This window comes from Pimephales promelas, chromosome 22 (assembly GCF_988280905.1).
Source record: "Pimephales promelas chromosome 22, fPimPro1.hap1.1, whole genome shotgun sequence".
Lineage (NCBI taxonomy): Eukaryota > Metazoa > Chordata > Actinopteri > Cypriniformes > Leuciscidae > Pimephales > Pimephales promelas.
In genome coordinates this window covers 28,137,687-28,162,750 of record NC_142790.1, presented here as the reverse complement: position 1 = coordinate 28,162,750, position 25,064 = coordinate 28,137,687, and the positions used below count along the sequence as shown (strand labels likewise).

The 25,064-nt window shown below is 36.8% G+C and overlaps 1 protein-coding gene across 4 annotated transcripts in view; it reads right to left on the bottom strand.

Moving 5' to 3' along the window:
• Positions 1–12,716: 12,716 nt before the first annotated feature.
• Positions 12,717–25,064, bottom strand: part of ankfn1b (ankyrin repeat and fibronectin type III domain containing 1b) — an 82,045-nt gene continuing 69,697 nt past the window's right edge. For all 4 annotated transcript variants that reach the window (XM_089125675.1, XM_089125676.1, XM_089125674.1 and 1 more), the window contains 9 exons: positions 24,765–24,884; positions 22,817–23,038; positions 20,501–20,667; positions 20,254–20,404; positions 18,771–18,939; positions 18,517–18,683; positions 16,937–17,141; positions 14,853–15,418; positions 12,717–13,301 (listed from right to left, as the gene is read on the bottom strand). In XM_089125675.1, coding sequence (XP_088981801.1) covers positions 12,963–13,301; positions 14,853–15,418; positions 16,937–17,141; positions 18,517–18,683; positions 18,771–18,939; positions 20,254–20,404; positions 20,501–20,667; positions 22,817–23,038; positions 24,765–24,884 — 2,106 coding nt within the window. In that variant the 3' untranslated portion in view covers positions 12,717–12,962. The remainder of the gene's footprint in view (positions 13,302–14,852; positions 15,419–16,936; positions 17,142–18,516; positions 18,684–18,770; positions 18,940–20,253; positions 20,405–20,500; positions 20,668–22,816; positions 23,039–24,764; positions 24,885–25,064) is intronic.

Sequence of the window (25,064 nt, the reverse complement as noted above, 5' to 3'; positions counted from 1 at the left end):
AACGAGTAAACCCTCAAATCCACGAAAACTTTAGTCATTAACAATATATTTTTTTAAATATTTGAATGCACATTGATTCATCATTAAACTTGAGCATTTTTTAATAACTATTTAATAATGCTCAAATTGGTTAATATTCTTAATAAGCGTGTTATTTTAAACGTCTGTGGTGATTGGAGAGGCTGGAGGGATCTCCCTCTGTGAGCTGTGGGCTTCATGACATGAGGAGTGTGAGGCATGTAAAGCAGGGCCCCAGCAGTCTGTGGATGTGTGGATGTGTGTGTCGGTGGCAGACTGTCTGGCTGCGGTTCTGTGGTTCTGTGGTTCAGCTGCCGGGGTCACGGCGCATATTGGCCGCTAGAGGGCGCGAACGAGCGCGGCGCACTGACGCTGCACGGGAACACACAGATAAACGTCCTGGAATTTAGGTTTTCATATTCAAATTTGTACGAGTGAGCTTCTGTTGTTATGCAATAAATAATAAGTGTAAAACGAAATGATGTAGCTAAACCATCAGTTTCATTCTAGCAAATTAATTCCCAATATTATCAAGAATACATCTCAACTGCCTCAAACTAGTATCGTAACAGACGTAGTAGAATTCACTAAAAATAAAAAAATAAAAGATTCAAGTTTTAAAATGATAAAAATAGACCCATATAGACCCAATTATTGCAAATATATGAGTATCTGGAGACAGAACTAGAAACTAGTTGAGTTATATAGATACATGGATGGACAGACAGACATAAACATAGATAGATGGACAGATGAGATTGAACGATACGATATTTTAAATAAACAAATATAAAAATAGGCAATATGTCCAGAAAACGTAAACATCTAATGTGAATATTACTTCTTTTAACTCATTTGAGTTTGCTCAAAGTAACGCTGTTGTTCAGTCAGAGTAAACAAGCGAATGAAAGCTCGGAGTTGTCACTCATCTCTTGTTTCTCTGGCTCAGTGTCTCTAACTGGAAGCAGATGCCGAGAATCTGGGCTCGTTTAGCGCTGCCTGTTTGAAGATTTACTCTTTATTCTTTCTGAAGCTTTCACTGTAAGCCTTGTAAACAGCATTAAACTGACGAATCTCTGTGGCGACAGCGATGGAGGCGACGTCGCGCTCGATATAAGCGAGTGTTTGGGCCGGTCCGATTATAAACAGTTTCGCGTTCGCGAGCTGGTACCGCGCGGGATGATGTCATACCTTACGTTCAGCATATGGGAGCAACGGCGTTTGATTGACAGCTCAGACTGTGAGGGTTTTCAGTGACACAGCATGGGGACGCTTCCCTCTAAAATGTGTGTGTGTGAGAGACCGAGCGCTCAACTCCAACACAACACAACTCTACTCTTCTATTCAGGCCTAACGTGTTGCACAGAAAGGGGAGGAGAAGACACAGGAAGAAAAGAAAAGTGGAAGAGGGGGTGGGCAGGAGGTCAATAATGATCTCTCGGCCTCATTTAATTGGGATGCGGTCAGTGTGTGTGTGACTTCACTGCATTCCAGCTTGATTACCCTCATTCATGTTGCCTAAAATTAAAATGAATGCGAGAAAATATCCTGCTGAGACAGAAAGCTGGGAAAAGGAAGAGACCCAGGGAGAGGGCATTCCCAACGCGAGGGGGGCGGGATGACATCACATTCCTGGAGCCAGATTCATAATAACCACAAGATATTGCTGTACTTCAGAGGCCAAATGTGGACGGTTGATGTGCGAGTAGCTGCGACCGCCCAAATAATCAGTTTGATGGCTCAATCGGATTGGAAAGACTTCATGTAAACGCTTCAGTCGATCGGGTTGAAAGGGCTGGACCTGATGAACATGAAAGAAATAAGCATTTAAAAGCGTGAATATGACTATCTTGCATTTATTTGAACCAACCACTCCATAACCCAAAATCTACTCGCAAAACAAACCTTACTTCTAATCTAATCTCACTTTCTAATATATTTGGCTAGGGGCGTAACGATACCCTCATGTCACGATTCGATACACATCACGATACTGAACTCACGATACACTCTCAGAAAAAAAGGTACAAAAGCTGTCACTGGGGCTGTACCTTATCAAAAGGTAAACTTTTGTATCCAAAGGCTGCATATTGGTACCTTAGTGGTACATATTAGCACCTAAAATGTACATATTAGTACCTACATTTGGACCTAAAATGGACATATTAGCTTCTGAAATTTACATATTAACACATAAAATGTAATTAGCACCTAAAATGTACATATTAACACATAAAATGTACTTATTAGCACCTAAAATGTACATATTAACACCTAAAATATACATATTAACACATAACATGTACTTATTAGCCCCTAAAATGTACATATTAGCACCTAAAATGGACAAAAGTGTACCTTTTGAAAAGGTACAGCCCCAGTGACAGCTTTTGTACCTTTTTTTCTGAGAATGTACGATATTATTGCGATACTCCAAGACATATGGTAAAAGCTTAACAAAAAAAGTACTGTTGATTAAAATGCTAACTTTGCTATTGTTTTTACACGTACAACCAACGACTATCAGTAGTTTTACACGCTTCACGGTATCAGTTCTGGTGCCTTCCCGACTGCTTAGTTTCATACTCGATTAAAGACTTCTTATGAAGCTTATTTCTGTGGCGCAATTGAACAGAAAAACACTTCCAGAACCAACACCGCTGAGAAACGACTCTCACTTTCACCATGGACAGACAAATGACTAGTTACTAAAAACTTTGTGGTGTGTGTCTGGTTAGGACACGCTGTCAGGAGAACCGAAACACACTTAGGAACGTAATCCTACCGAGGCCTTTAGATTTATCTGCTATCTGTCCCGCTGTCACACTCACGGCTGTAGATGTTAAACACTGTGTGTGTGTGTGTGCGAGAGAAAGGCTCTGAGAGGTGAAATTCTAACTCTGAGGAGTGTGTGTGAGTGTAGCGAAGATGCCGACGGCTCTGAACACACACTGTGAAATGCCTCAGTGCAGCGACAGCATGCAGAACAGCACAGGACAGAGACGCTGTAGACACAGAAGATGTCCTGAATATTGACTCACACTGGTGATCTAATCAAAAGACACATAAACGAGCAGCTGCGGACAAACACGGAGAAAACAAACATCCCTCATTCAGCACAGAGAGAGAGAGATTAGTTTCACTAATAAAAGAAAGAATCCCAGTTTACAGTATGGCACTTAATGTCAATCAAGAGCTGTGTAGAGTTCTGTTGAGTATGAGCTTCAATATCATGATCACGTAACGCTCCAGCCTCCACTCACTGCACTGACATCAGAAACACATCAGACGTCATCTAAAATGGACAATATGGATAGATTTACACACTTTTAGAATAATTCACACGAGTCCTTTAACAAAAATACAAGCCTTACATTTAACATTTTACATAGACAGACAGACAGACAGACAGATAAACAGACAGACATATAAAATAGACAGACAGATATATATAGACATATAGATAGATAGACATATAGACAGAAAGATATATAGACAGACAGACAGATAGATAGACAGACAGACAGACAGACAATTAGTCAGACAGACAGACAAGTAGACAGATAGACAGACAGACAGATAGACAGACAGACAGACAGTCAGACAGACAGACAGACAATTAGTCAGACAGACAGACAAGTAGACAGATAGACAGACAGATAGATAGACAGACAGACAGATAGTCAGACAGACAGACAGACAGACAATTAGTCAGACAGACAGACAAGTAGACAGATAGACAGACAGACAGACAGACAGACAGATAGATAGACAGACAGACAGACAGACAGACAGACAGTCAGACAGACAGACAGACAGACAGACAGACAGACAGACAGACAATTAGTCAGACAGACAGACAAGTAGACAGATAGACAGACAGACAAACAGACAGATAGACAGACAGACAGACAGACAGACATACAGACAGACAGATAGACAGACAGACAGTCAGACAGATAGAAAGACAGACAGACAGACAGATAGATAGACAGACAGATAGACAGACAGACAATTAGTCAGACAGATATATAGATAGATAGACAGATAGATAGACAGACAGACAGTCAGACAGACAGACAGACAGACAATTAGTCAGACAGACAGACAAGTAGACAGATAGACAGACAGACAGACAGACAGACAGACAGATAGATAGATAGACAGACAGACAGTCAGACAGACAGACAGACAGACAATTAGTCAGACAGACAGACAAGTAGACAGACAGACAGACAGATAGAAAGACAGACAGACAAATAGATAGATAGATAGATAGATAGATAGATAGATAGACAGATAGACAGACAGATAGATGGAAAGACAGACAGATAGATAGATAGATAGATAGATAGATAGATAGATAGATAGATAGATAGATAGATAGATAGATAGACAGATAGACAGATAGATAGATGGAAAGACAGACAGATAGATAGATAGATAGATAGATAGATAGATAGATAGATAGATAGATAGATAGATAGATAGATAGATAGATAGATAGACAGACAGACAGATAGTACTTTAAGTGTTAGCCTTGGTAAATCCAGCACAAGAGACTTCTTCAAAAAAAACTTTAAAAAAATCTAACAGACATTCTGATAGCTGGGTATGAGTGTGTGTGTGTGTGTGTGTGTGTGAATGAAAGACTTTCTAGATATGTGTTACTATAGATATGTACACAAGCACAGTCTCCTTTTATCTCACTCTCGTTCATCACTCCATCCATCAATCCAATCATATTTCTAAACAATGGCACACTGTGTGTGTGTGTGTGTGTGTTTTTCTTTGAAGTGAGGGTTGAAGCGTGCTTAATTTAACAGTATGTGGTGGTCAATTTCGCTGCAGATTCCCTGCTACTGCTCAACGTAATGCCACACACACACACACACACACGCTCGTATCAAACGGTCAGACGGCCCCTCTGACATCACTCTGTACGCATGTCCACTCCAGCTGTTGTGTTTCATCCAGGACACACCCACTGGCTTATGAATGATTATTAGTGTTATATTAACAGAAATAATGAACACACACACACACACACACACAGTCTGGCTCCAGTGGATTAGATGCTGCTGACATTTGTTTTTAGCTTTTGCAGAGCGAGTGTGAATGCAAACACTCAACAGTGACCAGACTACACACACACACACACACACACACACACACACACACGACAACCTGACAGAAAAGAGTCGAGTAAAACCTTTGATAGGCTCTTTCACACCCTTCATACAACAGAATCTCCACAATAAATCGACTGATCTGATTGGATACTTTTTATACCTGCCATTACTTGGCAGAAAAATGATTTATTCATCTTTCTATTATTAATAACTGAACCTACAGTGATTTCCAGCAGCTGTACTGAATTGATATCTCCATAACAATCAGGTCCCGAACTGATCCAAACTTAAATAATAAACTTCTGCAAGCTTTATGGACAGAAGCTTTATTTTTTAACTATTTTGTTTAGTGTAAAAGAGCAGTGTAAGGTGGGTGTCTACTTTCTTGTAAACTTTATACTTAAAGTACTTACAAACCATCAAGCAACCACGCAGAACACCTTAGCAACTTCTGAATGAGCAACAGTGTCACACACACACACACACACACTCCTGCAGCGTAACGACTGCCAATGACAAGAGACAATCTAAAACTGATGTTACAAACCCTGCATTCACACCGCAGCTGTTTGTGGCCATTTCTGATTCATCCCTTCACGTGTCAATCTGAGAACATTTAAAAATACATGGATAAATATTTATATGAATGAATGAACAAACGAACGGCACACTTGATTTACCCTTGACATGAAGAGATGGCAAGTTATTAGACCAAGTAAATGGAGTGAGACCTCCACATATTACACTAAGTAAATAAAGAGTATAATGTAAGATTAATTATTATATATCAGCTTTAAAGGAGTAGTTCACTTTTAAAAAAACTTTTGCTGATAATTTACTCACCCCCATGTCATCCAAGATGTCCACGTCTTTCTTTCTTCAGTCGAAAAGAAATTAAGGTTTTTGGTGAAAACATTCCAGGATTTTTCTCCATATAATGGACTTCAATGGGGTCCAAACGGTTCAAGGTCGAAATGAGAGTTTCAGTGCAAACTGTTCAAAATGCTTTAAACGATTCCAGACGATGAATAAGGGTCTTATCTAGCGAATTGATCGCTCATTTAAAAAAAAAAATTAAAAAGTTAAAATTTTATAAGCTCAAATGCTCGCCTTGCTCTGTTCTGTGATGAGCGTCCGTGACTCTCCTGTTCGAACTCGTTCATCAAAATTAACAAATCTTTTTCCGAATCAATTCGTTCGTTGAATTAACCAAATGACACGAAAAAAAATTTGTTCATTTTGATGAACAAGTCTAAACAGGAGAGTCACGAACGCGCATCACAGAACAGAGCAAGGCAAGCATTTGAGCTTATAAAACTTAAACTTTTTTATTTTTTTAAACATATATAAGCGATCGTTTCGCTAGATAAGACCCTTATTCATCGTCTGGATTCGTTTAAAGCCCTTTGAAACGGTCTTTTGGACCTTGAACCGTTTGGTCCCCATTGAAGTCCATTATATGGAGAAACATCCTAGAATGTTTTCATCAAAAACCTTAATTTCTTTTCGACTGAAGAAAGAAAGACGTGGACATCAATATAAATATAATTAAATATAATATAATATGGTAAAGTAGGACACTTGATTGAGTAAGAGCTTAATTATCAACAATATATATATTTTTTTCTATTATTATAATCTGAAATGACATGAAATATAAAAACATGATAATCACCAAAGCAACATTTCTCATTTTCTTTTAATTAAACCTGATGTACTAAAATAACTGATTAATAACTCCATTAGTGACTAAGAGTCACAAAAACTTTAACTGAAATTAAAAATAATATATAAAATATATAAAATAAAAACAATCAAAATATAAATAGAAACTATATTATAATCTTAATAACACTGGATCAACAATCCGGTTTGAGAAGATCAACATCAGGCAGTGTGTGTGTGTGTGTGTGTGTGTGTGAACACAGGCGAACTCTCCCCAACTTTACTACGCAGAACTCACACTAAGACTGTGGCAACAAATAAACACACACACACACTTTCATTCCATCTATGACACACATAGTAAGAAAGAACAAACAGAACTACACACACACACACACACTCTGGCAGTGTACGAGGGCAGTAAGGCGCCAGTGGAGTGCGCCGTCTCTCTGGGGAACAATACTGCAGCGCTTCATAAAAACTTCAAACGCTCCTGCCAAATGTTTTATAGGTGCTTTAAAGGGTTACGGGCCCCGGGGGTCCGGGTGGAGGAGGCGGGGTCCGTCTCACTCGCACAAACGCACACAATATGCATATAACAGGTGAACCAGACGCATTTATGCACATCATTTCACTGCTATAAATGCACAGAGGACGGTGTGTTCGCATCACATATAGTCTTACAGAACATCAGGTCTTCAGAAGTACGTCCGCTATCATTCAGCGCTGAAATCAGACCCCGTGATGGGAATAACACTTTAAAGATAGAGGGGGAACCTAGTGATGAGATCCTCAATTAGGATAGATATAATTAAATTCACACCAACATGTGTTAAACTACTGTGTGCACTGGTACAAAATAAAGTATTGTCTGATTGCCATAGCCTAAAGTGCACTTGTAGTGTACTTCAAATCTTTACAGCACAACTAATAATGTGCATAATGCATACATTATTTATGTATATAATGTCTTATCCAAGTATATTTTAAATCATCATGTATTCATAATCTATACAGTACACTTATTTTGATGTGTTGTGTAACTAAAGCACATGTACTAAATCGTAACTTCATTGCAAATATATTTAAATACATTACAGACAAGTTTCAATTGAAATGACATTATAGTTTACCACAAATTAAACATTGAATTTAATATAAAGATGTGCTGAAGTTCAACTATTTTAAATACACACTTTAATTTAATTGTAATTAACATGCAATTAGTTTCTGAAAATATTACATGCAGTTCACTGATATACTTTATAATAAAGTTTATTATTATTATTTTCAAATTAAGTATACTCTTTTTAACAGAAAGTGTGCTTCTATTTAGTGGTCTTTAAATGGGACGGTGAGGGACTTTAAAGAAGTGGTGTCCAAAAAGCATGGTATTTTCAGTGGTATATTTTATAATAATACCATATACTCGATTGTAAGAGGTGAGTGTGCGTATTGCAAATGTGCATTTAAAATATAACAAAAAAAAAAATCACTATATATTTTATATAAAAAATAATATACAAAAATATAAAATATGTACATTTTATATATATTATAAAATATTTAGAAAGTATATTTAATTATACATAATAGAAAAATATAATTAAATTACATTATTCAATGTATATATATTCAGTATAATCTATATAAATATATTTATATTTTTAGAATATAATATTTTAAATATAAATAAATAATATATACAAATATATGTGTTTGTGTGTGTGTATATATATATATGTGAATAAAAGATGACAATTTGTTAGATATATGGAGCAAAAACTCTATTCATAAAGATAGAATAAGATGAATTAATCAATATAATAATAATTCAAATCAACATAATTTGGATAGATTTTGTTCACAACTGTTTGTCTCTCATCACGTAACGCTGCCTTAGACTCCGGCTAGATTCTCCTTTTAGGAAGAGCCCTATCTGTCCTCGCTCGCGTGCCCTCGGCTCCTCGAAACCCCTCAAAACACCCTCAGCCTACGCCTGCAGCTGGACGCTCGTGCAGCACAGCCCCAGTGGGACGCAGGCGAGCCGTGAATCAGATCCATTCAGGGTCTTTTGGGAATGTTTTGCTAACCGTATTTGCAGATCCGCCGAGGGCTAAATTTAGCGCAGGTCTTCCCGGAGTCCACACGGTATAATTAGGAGGTGTGAGAACCCTGCTACAATTCTAAGGTTACTGTCGATAACCGTCACAGCGACGGCCTTAAAGGTGCAGCGTGTGTGTGGTCTTCCACACGCTCCGCTGCACTTTAATGTGTGTGTGTGAGGGAGCGCTTGTATAGCAGTGTGTGTGTGGTCTGCCAGTTTGTGTTGTCCGTGTTTGTTTGTGTGAGGGGAGCTGTTCTTGTGAGAGTGTGTGCGTGTGTTTGTTGAGTGTTTCCCACACTTTACTTAGTAGAAGTGAGACACTCAGTCAATCAGAGAGCGTCTATTATTTCACCCAAGACGACGGGGGCAGAGAATACACCGGCCTAAAAGCTTATTTATACACTTGAAACTGCCATTAGACACCGAATATCAAATCAAAAGTCAATTGTAATAAATGGCAAAAACGGCACTAAAAGACGTTTGGGTTCAAATGCAGAACAATAGTGTTGAACATTATCAGCATGGGTCACTTCTGCTCACCACGATGCATTTATCTGATCAAAAATACTGTAAAAACTGCGATATTGTGAAATATTATTCTTCTAAAATAACAATTTTCTATTGTAATATATTGTAGGGCTGTCAAACGATTAATCGCATCCAAAATAAAAGTTTGTGTTTATATAATATATGTGGGTGCACTGTGTATAATTATTTTATTTATAAAAATACACACACATGCTTGTTTATATTTAAGAAATATTTTCATGTACATACTTTTATATATAATTTATATTGTGAAACGATTAATCGCGATTAATCGCATCCAAAATAAAAGTTTGTGTTTAAATAATATATGTGGGTGCACTGTGTATAATTATTTTATTTATAAAAATACACACACATGCTTGTTTATATTTAAGAAATATTTTCATGTATATACTTTTATATATAATTTATATTGTGAAACGATTAATCGCGATTAATTGCATCCAAAGTAAAAGTTTGTGTTTAAATAATATATGTGGGTGCACTGTGTATAATTATTTTATTTATAAAAATACACACACATGCTTGTTTATATTTAAGAAATATTTTCACGTACATACTTTTATATATAATTTATATTGTGAAACGATTAATCGCGATTAATCGCATCCAAAATAAAAATTTGTGTTTAAATAATATATGTGGGTGCACTGTGTATAATTATTTTATTTATAAAAATACACACACATGCATGTATATATTTAAGAAATATTTTCATGTACATACTTTTATATATAATTTATATTGTGAAACGATTAATCGCGATTAATTGCATCCAAAGTAAAAGTTTGTGTTTAAATAATATATGTGGGTGCACTGTGTATAATTATTTTATTTATAAAAATACACACACATGCTTGTTTATATTTAAGAAATATTTTCATGTATATACTTTTATATATAATTTATATTGTGAAACGATTAATCGCATCCAAAATAAAAGTTTGTGATTATATAATATATGTGGGTGCACTGTGTATAATTATTTTATATATATAAATACACACACATGCATGTATATATTTAAGAAATATTTGCATGTATACACTTTATATATATTTATACAAAATTAATATTATGCATAAATATAAATATTTAATATATTATCACATTTTTCTTAAATATATAAATGTGTGTGTATTTATATATATACAAAATAATTATACACACCACACACATATATTACGTAAACAAAAACTTTTATTTTGGATTCGATTGATCGCGATTAATCGTTTCACAGCCCTAATTATTTATAAATATAAATATTTTATATATAAATAATATTTTTTTCTTAAATATACATGCATGTGTGTGTTTTTATATATATCCAAAATATTTATACACAGTGCACCCACATATATTACGTAAACACAAACTTTTATTTTGAATGCGATTAATCGCGATTAATCGTTATATTGTAAAATGTAATTTATTCCTGTGATCAAAGCTGAATTTTCAGCATCATAATTATTAAAAAGTTTAAAAAAAGTTAAATTGTTAAACATCTATTTCTTTACAAAGAATGTTGATGTGATTTTTCCGTTACCCGACTGTTGAACTCGCGCGTGACCTCGAGCGTTTCAGTGCAGAGAAGAGACTCGGAATCAGACAATAGTTGCTGGAGCTGTAAATTAAATGCTCATATTAGTACACGTAGTAAACTACAAACACACACACACACACACACACACACGCTGCAGCTGCTCAAAACTATGCTTTCATCAAATGGACAGCCATAAGACTATGAGCTCATGCTAGGAACACGCGCACACACACACACACACACTCTTAAGTCTCATGCCAAAACACACATCATCTGAAACAGCGCTTGTGTATCAGCTTGAGTTTGTATTTGTACATGATCCCATAAATCAACGTTCTTCATCTGGAAGATAAATCCGCTTCCGAGCGACAGTGTAAAATATTATTGCACCAAAACTTTTACATCGCACTCGTGTGTGTCCGACAGTAAACACAATATCGATAATAAACTCACCGCACAACAACACAGCCGATCAATAGAAGAAAACGCTCCTTTTGCTACTCAAAGCAACACAAACGAACATTAGAAACGGGAAGAGTCTCGCTTTAAAACGCTGCATTGTTCATTCAGTCCGAGCACAAACGATTCACATCACTCTTCATTCGGGTAAAGCTTCTGTTCTGGCGGTCGATTCAGTGTAGACTCGTTCTCAAGTGCATTTGCTCTAGAAATGTTCAGTAATTCAGTGTATTTTGCTCATTGGAGAATCCCAATGGAGTGTTATTCACAGTTTGGATAAGTCCTGTATGTGTACAATTTGGTGGATAGGTCTAACGGTGTCCTGAGGAAGAATGCATTGACGGAAAAAATCACGACGCCATGTTTGTTTGAGCAAGCTGTAAACATTTGACTTCTGAATACTGATGGAAGAGCTTCTGAACTTCTGAAACAAGTGGCACAACACTGAGAACATGAGCAAACGATGCAACTGTGACCAGTTAAAGTCAATATGAATTATGAAGTGGGATTTCACCTCAGTAGTGTGATAGATATTTAAATAACATCATATATCAAAAATATATATACTGTTCAAAAGTTTTGAAAAGATTTTTTAGAAATAAGTCCTTTCTGCTGCATTTAGTTGATCTGAAATGCATTAAAAATGTGAAATATTTAAAACAGCTGTTTTCTAATATATTGTAAATTGTCATTTATTCCATCATTACTCCAGTCTTCAGTGTCACATGATCCTTCAGAAATCACTCTAATATGCTGAAAACAGCATTTATTTCAAATAAATTATAATTATAAATGCATTTATTGTAATTTAGACCAATTTAATGTAATGGAACTTAGTGAATAAATAAATCAATATACTTTTGAACAGTAATATATATGTAGGTATGGATTACGTGTATATATGAAGAGTTCAGATGCAAAAGCCTCTAAGTGCCATTTGAAATTTTCTCCTAAAATTATCATTTTTATCAAGCTTGTATATTTAAGTTCAGTAATTTCACTTAAATGACAATTAATAGATAATGTTCATTGCAATTTAAGTGAAATTACTGAACTTAAATATACAAGCTTGATAAAAATGATCATTCTAGAAGAAAATTTCAAATGGCACTTAGAGGCTTTTGCATCTGAACTCTTCATATATATGTGTGTGTGTATATATATAAATATGTATGGATGTATGGATTATGAAATCTTTATAAACCTTAAAATAACGTGCACTGATGAATTATTCAAAACCAGGAACATTCATACATGACTTCATATTGACTTTAACTCTTACTGGTGATTGATAAGCACTTGACGTGTATTTCCCCATAAGGTTAGCATGCTCTTATTGTAGTGGAGCTCCTCATGTCACCCGATGAGGAAAGGTGAGCAGATCAGTCCTGGTGAACCCATGAACCCACTCACGACGTACGAAGCAAGTATTCAGTAGTCTGTGCACTTAAGTCAGTGTGTGAGTGTGTGTATTTACATGTTGGAGGGATCAAACGGTCGTGGCTCGGCTGTACTGCAGTGCGAGCGGCGAATACTCTTTGAAACGGACGCAGAGTTTCCCGCGTGTCCATGGGTTTTGTAGCGTGAGTGGGCAAAAGTCGTCCTGAAGCCATTTCTCTCTCCCCTCCACCAGCAGAACCAGCCCAAAGTGCTCCAGCTGCTCGCTGCCGTACACACACACCTCAGACTCGCAGGACGGGTAGCTGCACTGCTCCACCGCACACGTGCACTGCTGCGCTGCTTTCTGCAGGTGATGGCACACGGCGTTGATCTCCTGGACCACCAGACCGACCATCTCTTTCGCCGACGTCTCTGGGGTCACACGTAACTACAGAAGCAGACACACACACATATGGAGTCAGCAGACCACGTCTATTGAGTAAGCCCTGGCAACCTATGGTTAGGTGTCTAGCTCAAATGCACTTTGATAATAACTCAACTCTTAAATTCTAAAAGAGGCAGCAAACCGGATGCAGAACTATAAATAGAATTATATATAATAATAATAATAATATTAAAATGATATATAACATTAGAATTCTATATATAAAAAAATATATATATACTGTATTATATATTATATATATATATATACATAATTCCCAAATATAATAGTATATAATGTATAAATTTAAGAATTCAAATCCCAAGACTTCTAGAATAAAAAATAAATAAAAAAAGATTTGAAATATTTGAAATTAAATATTTGAAATTTTAATTAATAAAATATCTATTTAGTAATTTTGTAGTATTGTTTAATTAAGTAAATTGTAAATATATTCATACAGGTGAAACTCGAAAAATTTGAATATGGTGCAAAAGTTCATTTATTTCAGTAATTCAAGTTAAAAGGTGAAACTAATATATTATATAGACTCATTACATGCAAAGTGAGATATTTCAAGACTTTATTTGTAATAATGTTGATGATTATGGCTTACAGCTTATGAAAACCCCAAATTGAAAATTAGAATATAGTGAATGAGTCTATATAATATATTAGTTTCACCTTTAAGTTGAATTACTGAAATAAATGAACTTTTGCATGATATTCTAATTTTTCTAGTTTCACCTGTATTTATATACAATAATTTATATTTATATATAATAATAATTAGAGATAGTTACTATAATTTCCAAGAATGCTCAATTTTTTCAATATAACTAGTAGAATTAAATTAAATTACTTAAATTTAAATAAATTAACCATTTCATTAAAATCTTTTAAATATATGTAATAAATGTAATTTAAATTACAATATTAAAAAAATATATATGACATTTTGTGGAGATGAATGGCACATTCCAAATTTTGACAGTACTGAAGTTAGTTTAGAGAAAAATGTCTAAACAGTAAACTAGGAAATAAATCGTCACATCCTGCGAAATTGCGGCAAGATATGTGTAATAAATATGGAAGTTTCTGCAATTGTTTTTTCCTCCATCATAAATGACTTGCGTGTCAAAATGCAATAAACGCTGTCATGATCTCTTGCGTTCGGATGCTGGTGTTTGGGAACACGATCATTCTGAGAGGGAATTAAACCCAATCATTCTGATGACAGACTTTGGCTCAGACGGACCAAACCAACATTTGAGATCCTGTGATGTGATTGGTCCACTGGTTAGTCCTGTTATCCAATCACATCAACTGTTGAGGCAAAGTAACACCTGATTTTTGCATTGTGTATAGTGGGATTTATTCGGTAAATGCATTTCCATTGTAGTTTCTTCTTATCGCATAAGTTTTGTATGCAAATTTTTTGTAATTAATGCGCATCTTGGCATTTCCACCCATCGTTTTTTTTTTAATGCAATATCCCAATGAGCATAAAAATGGGTGAAAAGAAACATAGCTAATAATGATTTGAACACTGACTTTGACACTGGTTTCCTTGGGTAATCCGGTCCGGTATTGTGGGTAAACTCTCAATGTGGTGTGACCCGGCCTGTGAGGGGAACCGCTGGAGGGGGCGGAGAGTCGCTGGACGCCACTGTCCTCTGATAGGGTGCGCACAGGCGCAGGGCGGGGTTCAGGGGCGGAGAAGCAGAGATCGAAGGAGGAAGGTCGAGTCCAGCCCTTGTGATTGGAGGAGCTGGTGGGTGTGGTTGGCGGGTATTCCAGACTGCTGGTGCGGACACACAGCGCCGTTCTCTTCTCCGTGACCCGCAGCAGCTCGATCTGGCGGCTCGGGAGGATGAAGTCGCTGTCGAACGCATTCACGAGTTCCCGTCGGCTCATTCCTCCTCCGGTCTGCAGCACGTCCGGCTGAGTGGAGCGAGGCGATGACTGCGAGGAGGAAGAAGGGTGAGACGCTACAGACCTGAAGCTGGTGGGAGACGGTGGAAGCAGGTCCAGTTCTCGGGTCACGCTGGAGCTGTACTCGCTGTCGGTAGTGAGGAACACCTCGGAAGAGTTGTCCTCATCAGACAGACCATGGGAATCTTGGAAAAAACAAACAGAAAGAGGGATTTAGTGTGTTGAAACTCGCGGTAAACATGCAAGGTATCGCTTGATAAATCACAACAAACTGTTCCAGCCGACCAATCAGAGCACATTTTGCTTTCCTTCATAGAGTCAGGAACTAAACAGGGGTGCGTTTCCCGTACACCGACGTAACTCGCTGCTTCACTACCATAGTGCGATCGTTGAAGAAATCAACTCGCTATAGTCACAACTGTTTCCCGAAACCATATCGTCGCAAAGTAGTCGTTCAATCACGTTAGTTTATTACGTCACGAACAAGGTGGAGAAATCACTTCTTTTATTGAAACTGTTTGAGATCGAATTGACGCTTGATGTTTTGATATAAATTACAGACATGGCATTTGAGAACTATTTCTCATTTTTCTCAGTTATAGATTCAAGGCTCGTTTATACACAGTAGAGCACGTTCGCACGTGCGCACTCTTGGTAAATGGTAAATGGACTGCATTTATATAGCGCTTTCATAGACCCAATGGCCACCAAAGCACTTTACAATTTGTACCTCACATTCACCCATTCACACACACATTCATACACCGACGGCGACGGCAGCCATACAAGGCGCCATCCAGCTCGTCGGGAGCAGCCGGGGTTAGGTGTCTTGCTCATGGATTGGACACCTCGACACTTGGTCAGGTGGAACCGGGGATCGAACCACCAACCTTTCGGTTTGTAGACAACCTACATGAACCACTGAGCCACTGCTGCCCCTTCAAAGACGGTGCTTTAAATCTCTTGACAAACTCAAAGACGTAAATTACATTTTTATATATTCTAAATAAAAGACACAGGTTGTACTGAATGTCAACTGAATCTCTCAAAAGAGAGGAGGAAAAAAATATGGGGAAAAACATTGTTTTTTTTAGGCCGTACTTTAGATTAGGGTCCAATTCTCACTATAAACTAACTAACTATGACTCAATGAACTCCTAATTACGGCTTATTAATAGTTAGTAAGGTAGTTAAATTGATCTGTTTGGCTCATTTTACCTCAAACGAGTATCTACTGTGGCTACTCACAAATCAGTTAACCAATTAGAGCTTATTTACACACGTGACCATGCACTGGTCACTCCGCTGCACACCTCAGATCACTTCCTCCTCACTCTCAACCTCAACCTGGCTCAAAACACAACACACACTCCTCCACAAGTCGAAACCTACGCTCACTCTCTCGTCTCATCCACACTTCCTACACCTGATCAGTTCTTAACACTAGATACTAACAGTGCAACCGATACTTTTTTCTCCACTTGAACATCCTGCTTGGACAACTTCTGCCCCTTTTCCTCCAAACCATTTTTTTTTACATCAGATATGTTTGGCTGACGAACTAAGTTTGGGAATCCGTGATGTATGTAATCCCAGATTGATCCACTCTTTTGTGTTTAATGACCTGGTGACATGAAGTGACATATGTACTCTAATTGATTATATAATGAAGAGGCCGATCAGAACAGACAGGTCTCTCTCACCGTTGTGTTTGCGTGTGGTCTCTGGTGAAGGGGTCGGTGAGGGCAGGTAGTCCACCTGAGAGGAAGTGGAAGCTGGTTTCTCTGGGATGCTCTCTTTGGAGAAGTCAATAATCCAGCTCAGACTCACTCCGGAGCTCTGATGCTTATATCGGGCGGACTGGAGGATCACCATCCACCGGGCATCACGCCACAGGTCCTCCATATGCTGAAAGTGAACACAGTGAAACATGGGTGATATTCTTATCTGAACAGTGTAAAAGGAATAGCAGATAGCTGTTAAAATATTAGGTGGATTTAAGTTTTAATATTTTGGTTTGTGTAAATAAAATGCCACATGAGAGCTGTTTTTGGCGTTGTCACGATCCTCATCATGTGTCTTGATTTCTGTCGACTACACACAAGAAACAAAACTGATGCATTTAAAATCACAGAAAATCTTTCTGAGTAACTTGGTGGTATTTGTGTGTTGATAAACCTGTAAATAAACACTGTATATTATTTTATATATTATTATATTAATTTATTATGGTTTATGAAGTGTGTTTTACACTGTATTCCATTTTTTTAAATCCTTTTCTAATCATATTATTAATCATTTATAGTATATTTGTCTTTTTCCAAATAAATCCTCATCACAAGATAAAGGCTTGTTTTTTTGGATTCCCTACACACTTGTTTTAAGCAGTGGATAAAATTAGGGGTGCACGATATATCGGCCACCATATCGGTATCGGACGATATTTGCTCATTTTTATGTTATCGTTATCGGCCCGATAATAAAATTTGGCTGATATATTAAAGCTGATAAATAATAAATTATTTCCTTCAACACTTGACACCTGAGACACTTAAGATGCGCACTCTTCAACATGATTGATCTTAATTGCTTGAAATATGATTGGAATCAAAAAGGAAAATATAGTTAAGTGCAAAATGTGCTGTCATATCGGCTACATTAAATTATAATGAGAACTTTATAATTGTGTTAGGGGACGGATTTTAATTGTGAGACTTTTGTTTTTGCATTTAGGCTTTCAAAAATTATATAAAAATTGGATTTAGATTTATCAACCGATATATCGGTTATCGGCTTTAAAAAATATAAAGAATTATCGGTTATCGGTTTCGGCCAAAATGTTAATATCGGTGCATCCCTAAATAAAATATATAATAGTACAACAATCTCATGAAGTGTTGTAAGTAAATTGATCTTGTAGTTACATATAGTTCATATATCACATTAATATCATATATATGTAACATATATCATATATTTACATATTTTAACTCAACAATTTTTTGCAGTAAATCAACATAATTTGCTGGAAGACTGTCAAACCTTTATCTTAAATGTCAAAAGAATTAAGTAGACAGCTCAGGGTGTAGACTCCGATTACACCGGCTGATTATTTATCTCCGCTCTTGGGCCTCTTACATCTATTAAAGATGATACTGTAAATTCCCCAGTTGAACAGTTTGTTCTGATTTTTACTGCGGGTTTACTGTCATCAGTTACACCTATGAAAGCTGAACTGAAGCGGCAGGCTGCCAGTGTTGAATTGCACAGAGGACAGAAATACCTGCAAATACTCCTCAACCTGCTGATGTTTCTGCTTGGCAGCGAACAGCTCGGACTCAGAGAACGCCTCCCGCAAAGTCTGCTGGGACATCAGGGACTCCAGACCCAGCAGAGCCGACACACGGCAATACAAGCCGATGAAACTAGGGCAGTAGGCCTCGAAATGAACTGCACAAAGAGAGAGAATGAGTGCACATGAGGTGACGGGGATAGAAGATACATGTGGGGGAGTGAGTTTACACGGTGTCCTCTCACCTAACTCGAAGATCTGCAGCGGGAGGGTGAAGAACCCAGAGCGCAGCGAGCAGAGATGGTTCTGTCCGGGCGGTGAACACACCTCCTCACACGGTGGGAGGAGCAACAGGAAAGACACGCCCTCCCCCAACTCAACCACCTCCTTCACATACACACGGAAATCCTGTGCCTGATGTGTGAAGAGGAAGAAAAATAATACTATTTTTTGTATTACCAATCTTTTTTTATTTTTTTTGTTTTTTTATTTTCTATTAATACTTTTATTCAGCAAGGGTGCATTAAATTGATCATAAGTGACAGTGAAACACTATTTGCAGTACATTATAACACCATGATTTAAGCTTATAATGTAAGCACATTTATCCTGCTTACTAGGGCTGGGTAATAAATATCGATTTCTCGATATTAATCGATTCTCATTTTTACGAACCGATATCGATTCTTAAATCGATATCGCACTGCTGCTCAAGAGAAGATCTCTCTTCCGGCTTAATAATACCAGTTACAGCGCGAAATAAACATGAATGAGCATCTGAAAGTGTGTTAAAGATAGAGTACAACTTATCGAAATCCGAATCATGTCACATTGATTCGCTCAATCAGCGTTTCAACCGTGGAAAGACGTCAGTTAAACAGCTTGTAATCAATGTGATCGTCATATTTACCTCAGAAAACCCACATAAACTCGTTAGTCAGCTAGAAAAAATAACCCCAGAGAGGAGCATTTTGCTAAATATATACACCATATTACATATGCATTATAATCTTAATGTTCTTCAATATTTAATGCATATTTGAATAAATCTGGCAAGTTTTTATGACAGCCACCATTTAAATTTCATATAATCTTCTTATAAAAATAAATAAAAGTGTAATTTAAGTGTTTCTATAGCTACAAAACAGTTCATTATTACCTTCATATTAGGCTAATGAAGCCTATAGGCTACAACTAGACTCCCACAGTTTACAGCATTTAAGAGATTTGATTCCCTTGAGAAAAATGGCCATTTATTGTAACTGATATCCAAAATAATCGATATTGAATCGAATCGAAATCGAAATCACAAATTCAGATTGATTCCCTAAACTAAAATGAACTGGTTCAAATGATTCACTAAAGCAAACCGACTAACAAAATTGCTCCCAAATCAGACATCATTCGATTTTTTCATGACTAATTATTTTCAAAATTGTAAATAAAACAAAGATTATTATTAAAGTCTTTTTACGCAGAAAAATGTCATTTCTTTGTAACTATTTGTGAAATTTCCTAGCAATTTCTGTCCAAGTAAATCCTACAACAAATTTTTTTCAGTGTAGAAATGCACACAATACATGCAAAACAGGCTTGCGGCGTGGCATGCGTTTTATATCAGTTTCATGTATGTATTTGATACTGCATGGCCCTGATTTACTAAAATGCCAAATAATGGGCACTAATTTGCTTGTGCAATCAAACAAATTACATGCGTCAACTACAAACCTGGTGATTGGGAATGTTGATGTAGCCGAGTAAATCTTTAGCAGCGGTTCTTAAGTCCAGTAGGAGGCGATGCGGCGCGCTCTGAGCGTCGCCACACACCTGCGCACTGTCCTCGAGCGAACTCAGTGATTGAAGCCACTGCCATTCTTCCCTACAAAACAAACATAATAATTACACACACACATACATACATACATGCATATATATAGACAAACTCATGCATAGCACAGCCATAAACGCGTCATACCTGGAGACATGGCCGTTGTCCCGTACTTTGACGTGGCACAGCACGTTTGGGTGTTTGTGTGAAACGAGCACCCTGATCTGGTCCACTGAGGTGTACAGCTTCAGGTAACCCAGATACAGGCCCGGAGACAGACACTTCTTGCTGCGCCGGTGATAGGCCAGTTTCTCCTGCACACAAAGGGCTCTTTATAAAAAACCTTTTAAGAACATGTTCAGGTCAAAATCATATGAAATAAACATGAACGTGACTTGTAAGCTATTGGGGATTAAAAAATGTCCCCACAAGGTAAAAAATGACTGGTATTACTACCTTTGCGAGGTCCTCACAACGTAGTGTTTACCAGGACACACACACACACACACACACAAACAAAGATATGAAGAACTTCCTGCAATAGCCTGAAACTGACCCACGTTTATCATTTCTAAACTATTTGACTGAGAGACTGACTCTGGAGCCATGTGGTTGTTGAGCTGTGGAACCACTTTCACCACACACACACACACACACACACAGCTTTACCACAGGGAAAATCTGAGCCGCTCAGACAAAACATCACGGCCAGAGCAGTTTCAAACACACGATCAGCGGTGGGTGACGTGTTTACAGCGTTCAGACTAAATCATCAAACGTACAATGCTACTGTTATACTCCCACAATTCACTGCACTCAAGTAATAAGAGACATAAAAAAGAGGAATACAGCAGCTACACTGTAAAACCTGATGAGTTAGTTCAACTCAAACCGTTTGCCTTAAATAATTTAAGTTTATTAACTCAAACAATTTAAGCATAAAAAATATTTGATTTGTTTCCAAGTAACTCGATAACTTATTGTTAAGATAACTTGGGTAAATAAAGTTAATATTACTAATTAGTTACTATAACTTAAATCTATGAAGTACACTGTACACCCGAATAAGTTGGCAGGACTCAAATCACTTTAAATAGTATAAACTTAGTTAGCTTTAAAAGCTAATCTGCTGACGCAGTAAATGCTAACATAAACAGTATGTTATAAGCACTTACAAGCACAGAAGCACTTGCTGTATGAGCGTAATAATATAAAAGGTAACTATCCTAAAGCCAATATTAACAGAAATTCTTCTAAATTAGCATAACAAAACATTAATCACTACTAAATCTCACATTTAACATTAATCTTACACACAAAAAAACATTATATTGCACTTAATTTTAGCATTTAAACTCTCTTTCGAGTGCCATCAGCAAAGCATGCTGGGAAAAAGATACCCCAGCCGTTTCAGTTAAACTTATGTTCGTCTAAATTAAAATAAATAATTTCATAAAACTCAAAACAATGAAACAGTTCAGTTTACTTAAAATATATCAGTTCTGTGAACTTGAAAGAAAAAAAAAGTGCTAAATAGTCGTAAAAATTAATTTGAACTAATTCGTTGAATTTAAGTTTGTCCTACACTGAAAAAAAATCATGCTTTATCTAATCAATAAAATTGTGGCAACATATTACGAGCAATATTATTAATTAAATTGTACAAATTAGATTTAATTAGAATGTTAATTTGATTGATTCTAATTTGTTCAATTTAATGAATAATATTGCTTGTAATCTCTTGCCACAATTTTATTGATTAGATAAAGCATATTCATTTTTACAGTGTACTCAAACCAATTAATTATTTTCACCGTTGGGGTTTACAGTGTAAACTGTAAAAAATATTGTTGGTTTAACTTAAAAAAAATAAGTAACCTGGTTGCCTTAGAATTTTAAGTTGATTAAACTGGAAAAATTGAGTTAATACAATGAAGGAGATTGATTTAATCATCAGAAACTCAAAATAATAAGTTATCTGAACTAAATAAATTATTTAAGTTGATTTGACATAAGAAAAAATGTGATGACAACAGTTTTTTACAGTGTAGCGGCCCACTGAATGTCTCATGCTTCGGGCTCATTTATATCAGAGATTGAAACCTGTCGAGTTGAAACATTCATTCACCCAAAGCTAAAAAAAAGTGTAATTTTCTCTCCAATGTTGTTCCAAAAATCATAGTGCTTTCTGAAATTGAATATGGCGCATGAAAATGAGCCGCGCCAGGCTTGACGTCAATGTCGAGACACGAGAAAGCCAGTGACGTTTGCCATCAGACCTGACATGATGCGTCTTGCCTCGCAGTCAAATGTTTTGACTGAATTTATGTTTCTCATTATTCTAAAAATATAACAGAGCTTTGATCACTACATTTTTACTTCCATTTGTCACGGTGCTAGAAGTATGTGACAGCACAACACATTAGCGATGGACACCAGCGTTTCAGTGTGTAAAGCACTCACGTGCAGCGTTGTGAGGAGTGTTTCCAGTGCGCTGGGCTCGTCTGATGAAGAAGACGACGACGACCTGCGCTGCAGCTGGAATTTACTGACGGGAATCCAGCGTAAGCCTTCCAGCGACGCACATGCGCTCACGTCCTTCATCAGTACCAAAACCACGTTACCGTGCTTGTCCTTGATGGGCTCAAAATACACCTGTCCCAGATCCACTGTGCCAAGGAGAGCCTGCACAACACACAAACAAACCAAAAAAGGAAAGCGCACCTCAAGATATGTTGCGAGTGCAAATATTTCTCAACCCTAGCAAAGATTTGAATGCAATTCTTTCCTGAATGATGCAAAACAAGTCATAATTTGGTTCAACTTGATTTTTTGGATGCATTTTTCCATTCCTGGTGCACCGACATTTTGGCAACCAAAAACATTTGGCAGAAAATGCAATAAAGAAAATCTTTATTTTCTAATCTAGATCTTTATTTTAGCGAAACGTTTGCTATTTTTTTTTTAAATAACCAAGTTTAAGTTTTATAAGATCAAACACTCGCCTTGCTCTGTTCTGTGGTGCAGGTTCGTGACTCTCCTGTTCGAACTCGTTCAACAAAATGAACAAATCTTTTTCCGAATCAATTCGTTCGTTTCTTTCGCCGAATGAACCAAATGACTCGGAAAAAGATTTGTTCATTTGAGTTTGAGCTTATAAAACTTAAACTTTGTTATTTATTTAGAAAACGAGCGATCGTTTCGCTTGATAAGACCCTTATTCATCGTCTGGTGTCGTTTAAAGCCCTTTGAACAGTTTGCAGTTTGTACTGAAACTCTCATTTGGACCTTGAACCGTTTGGTTCCCATTGAAGTCCATTATATGGAGTGTTTTCATCAAAAACCTTAATTTCTTTTCGACTGAAGAAAGAAAGACATGGACATCTTGGATGACATGGGGGTGAGTAAATTATCAGCAAAAGTTTTTTCAAAAGTGAACTACTCCTTTAAGGGCCAGGGAATTGTTAATAATTGAAGTAATGGATGGGCAAATATGTGGTAAACACTTTTTTAGGACCTCAGTAGGCAAGAGGTCGAGAAAGCATGTGGATGAACTCATCTAATTTCATGACCAACTTCAAAACATTGTGTTCCCAAAGTTAGGGAAGGAAGTAGAAAGTGAGTTTTTAGGATGAGACTCACTAGTCAGCACAAGAGAGATATAGATATAGAGCTATAGATACTATGGACTTTTTCACTCAAATATTTGTTCAAATTGTTACACATCTCATCAGATATATGCTTTTGTTTTGAGGTTTAAGAAGATGATTGATTGTCTTAAATAACGTCCTATGATTAATCATATGTTTTAAGAGTAAGATGACACTCCAGCTGGTGTTGTTCAAACATCAATTTGTGAACAGTGAGGCCAGATTTTTTATATAAATGCTCAATCATCCTTCGCTCGGCTTTAAGCGCAAACAAATCATTTGTATGCCAGGGAGACGACTTGGAGAAAGGTACAGCTTGTTCTCTCACTGGTGCCACAACATTAAGAGTTGGAACAATCAACAGAGCCAAGCACAGGAAGCTCAGCAATAAGTTTAGAAATCCAGTCAGGGTCAATATTCTTAATATTTCTTGTGTTGAAAAAGTAACTTACTGAAATGTAACATGTCTCATCTAATCACTTCATCACTGCGGAAAAACGTCACTAAAACAGCTTGAAAACAATATGTCAAGTAAGGTTACAGTACATTTGCCTCAGGCAATGTTAATAGTTCTTTAGAAAAGTATGTTCTTTAACTATTTGATACATTTGATTAATTATTATTATTAAATACATTTATTTTCAAGTTTCAATTTGAGTTATTGGCTAAATGAAAACTTTAATTTCAGTTTCCGTGTTTCTGTATCATTTCAGTGACTGTAAACTTGAAAACGTTGTTCAAGGTGCGTTTAGTTTGTTCACCTGTAGTTGTGCAGCAGCCTGAATCATTTTGAGGCGCGTCTGGAGCGTACAGGAACTGGAGGCGTGAGCGGGACTGATACACTGCTGCATCCAGGTGAGCTCCTCCCAGAGATGTGACACCTGGCAACATGCATCACCATGGAAACAATGTTTAATACTCAAATGTTGATACAGTATTTTGCTGTGCATGTGTATATGAGTGTTTCAGGTGGAATTTGTTTTAGTGAATCAGTTTTTTTAACGTTAACCTCCTTATTTTTATGTCAAATAAGCTGAAGATACTGTATATATGAAGAGTTC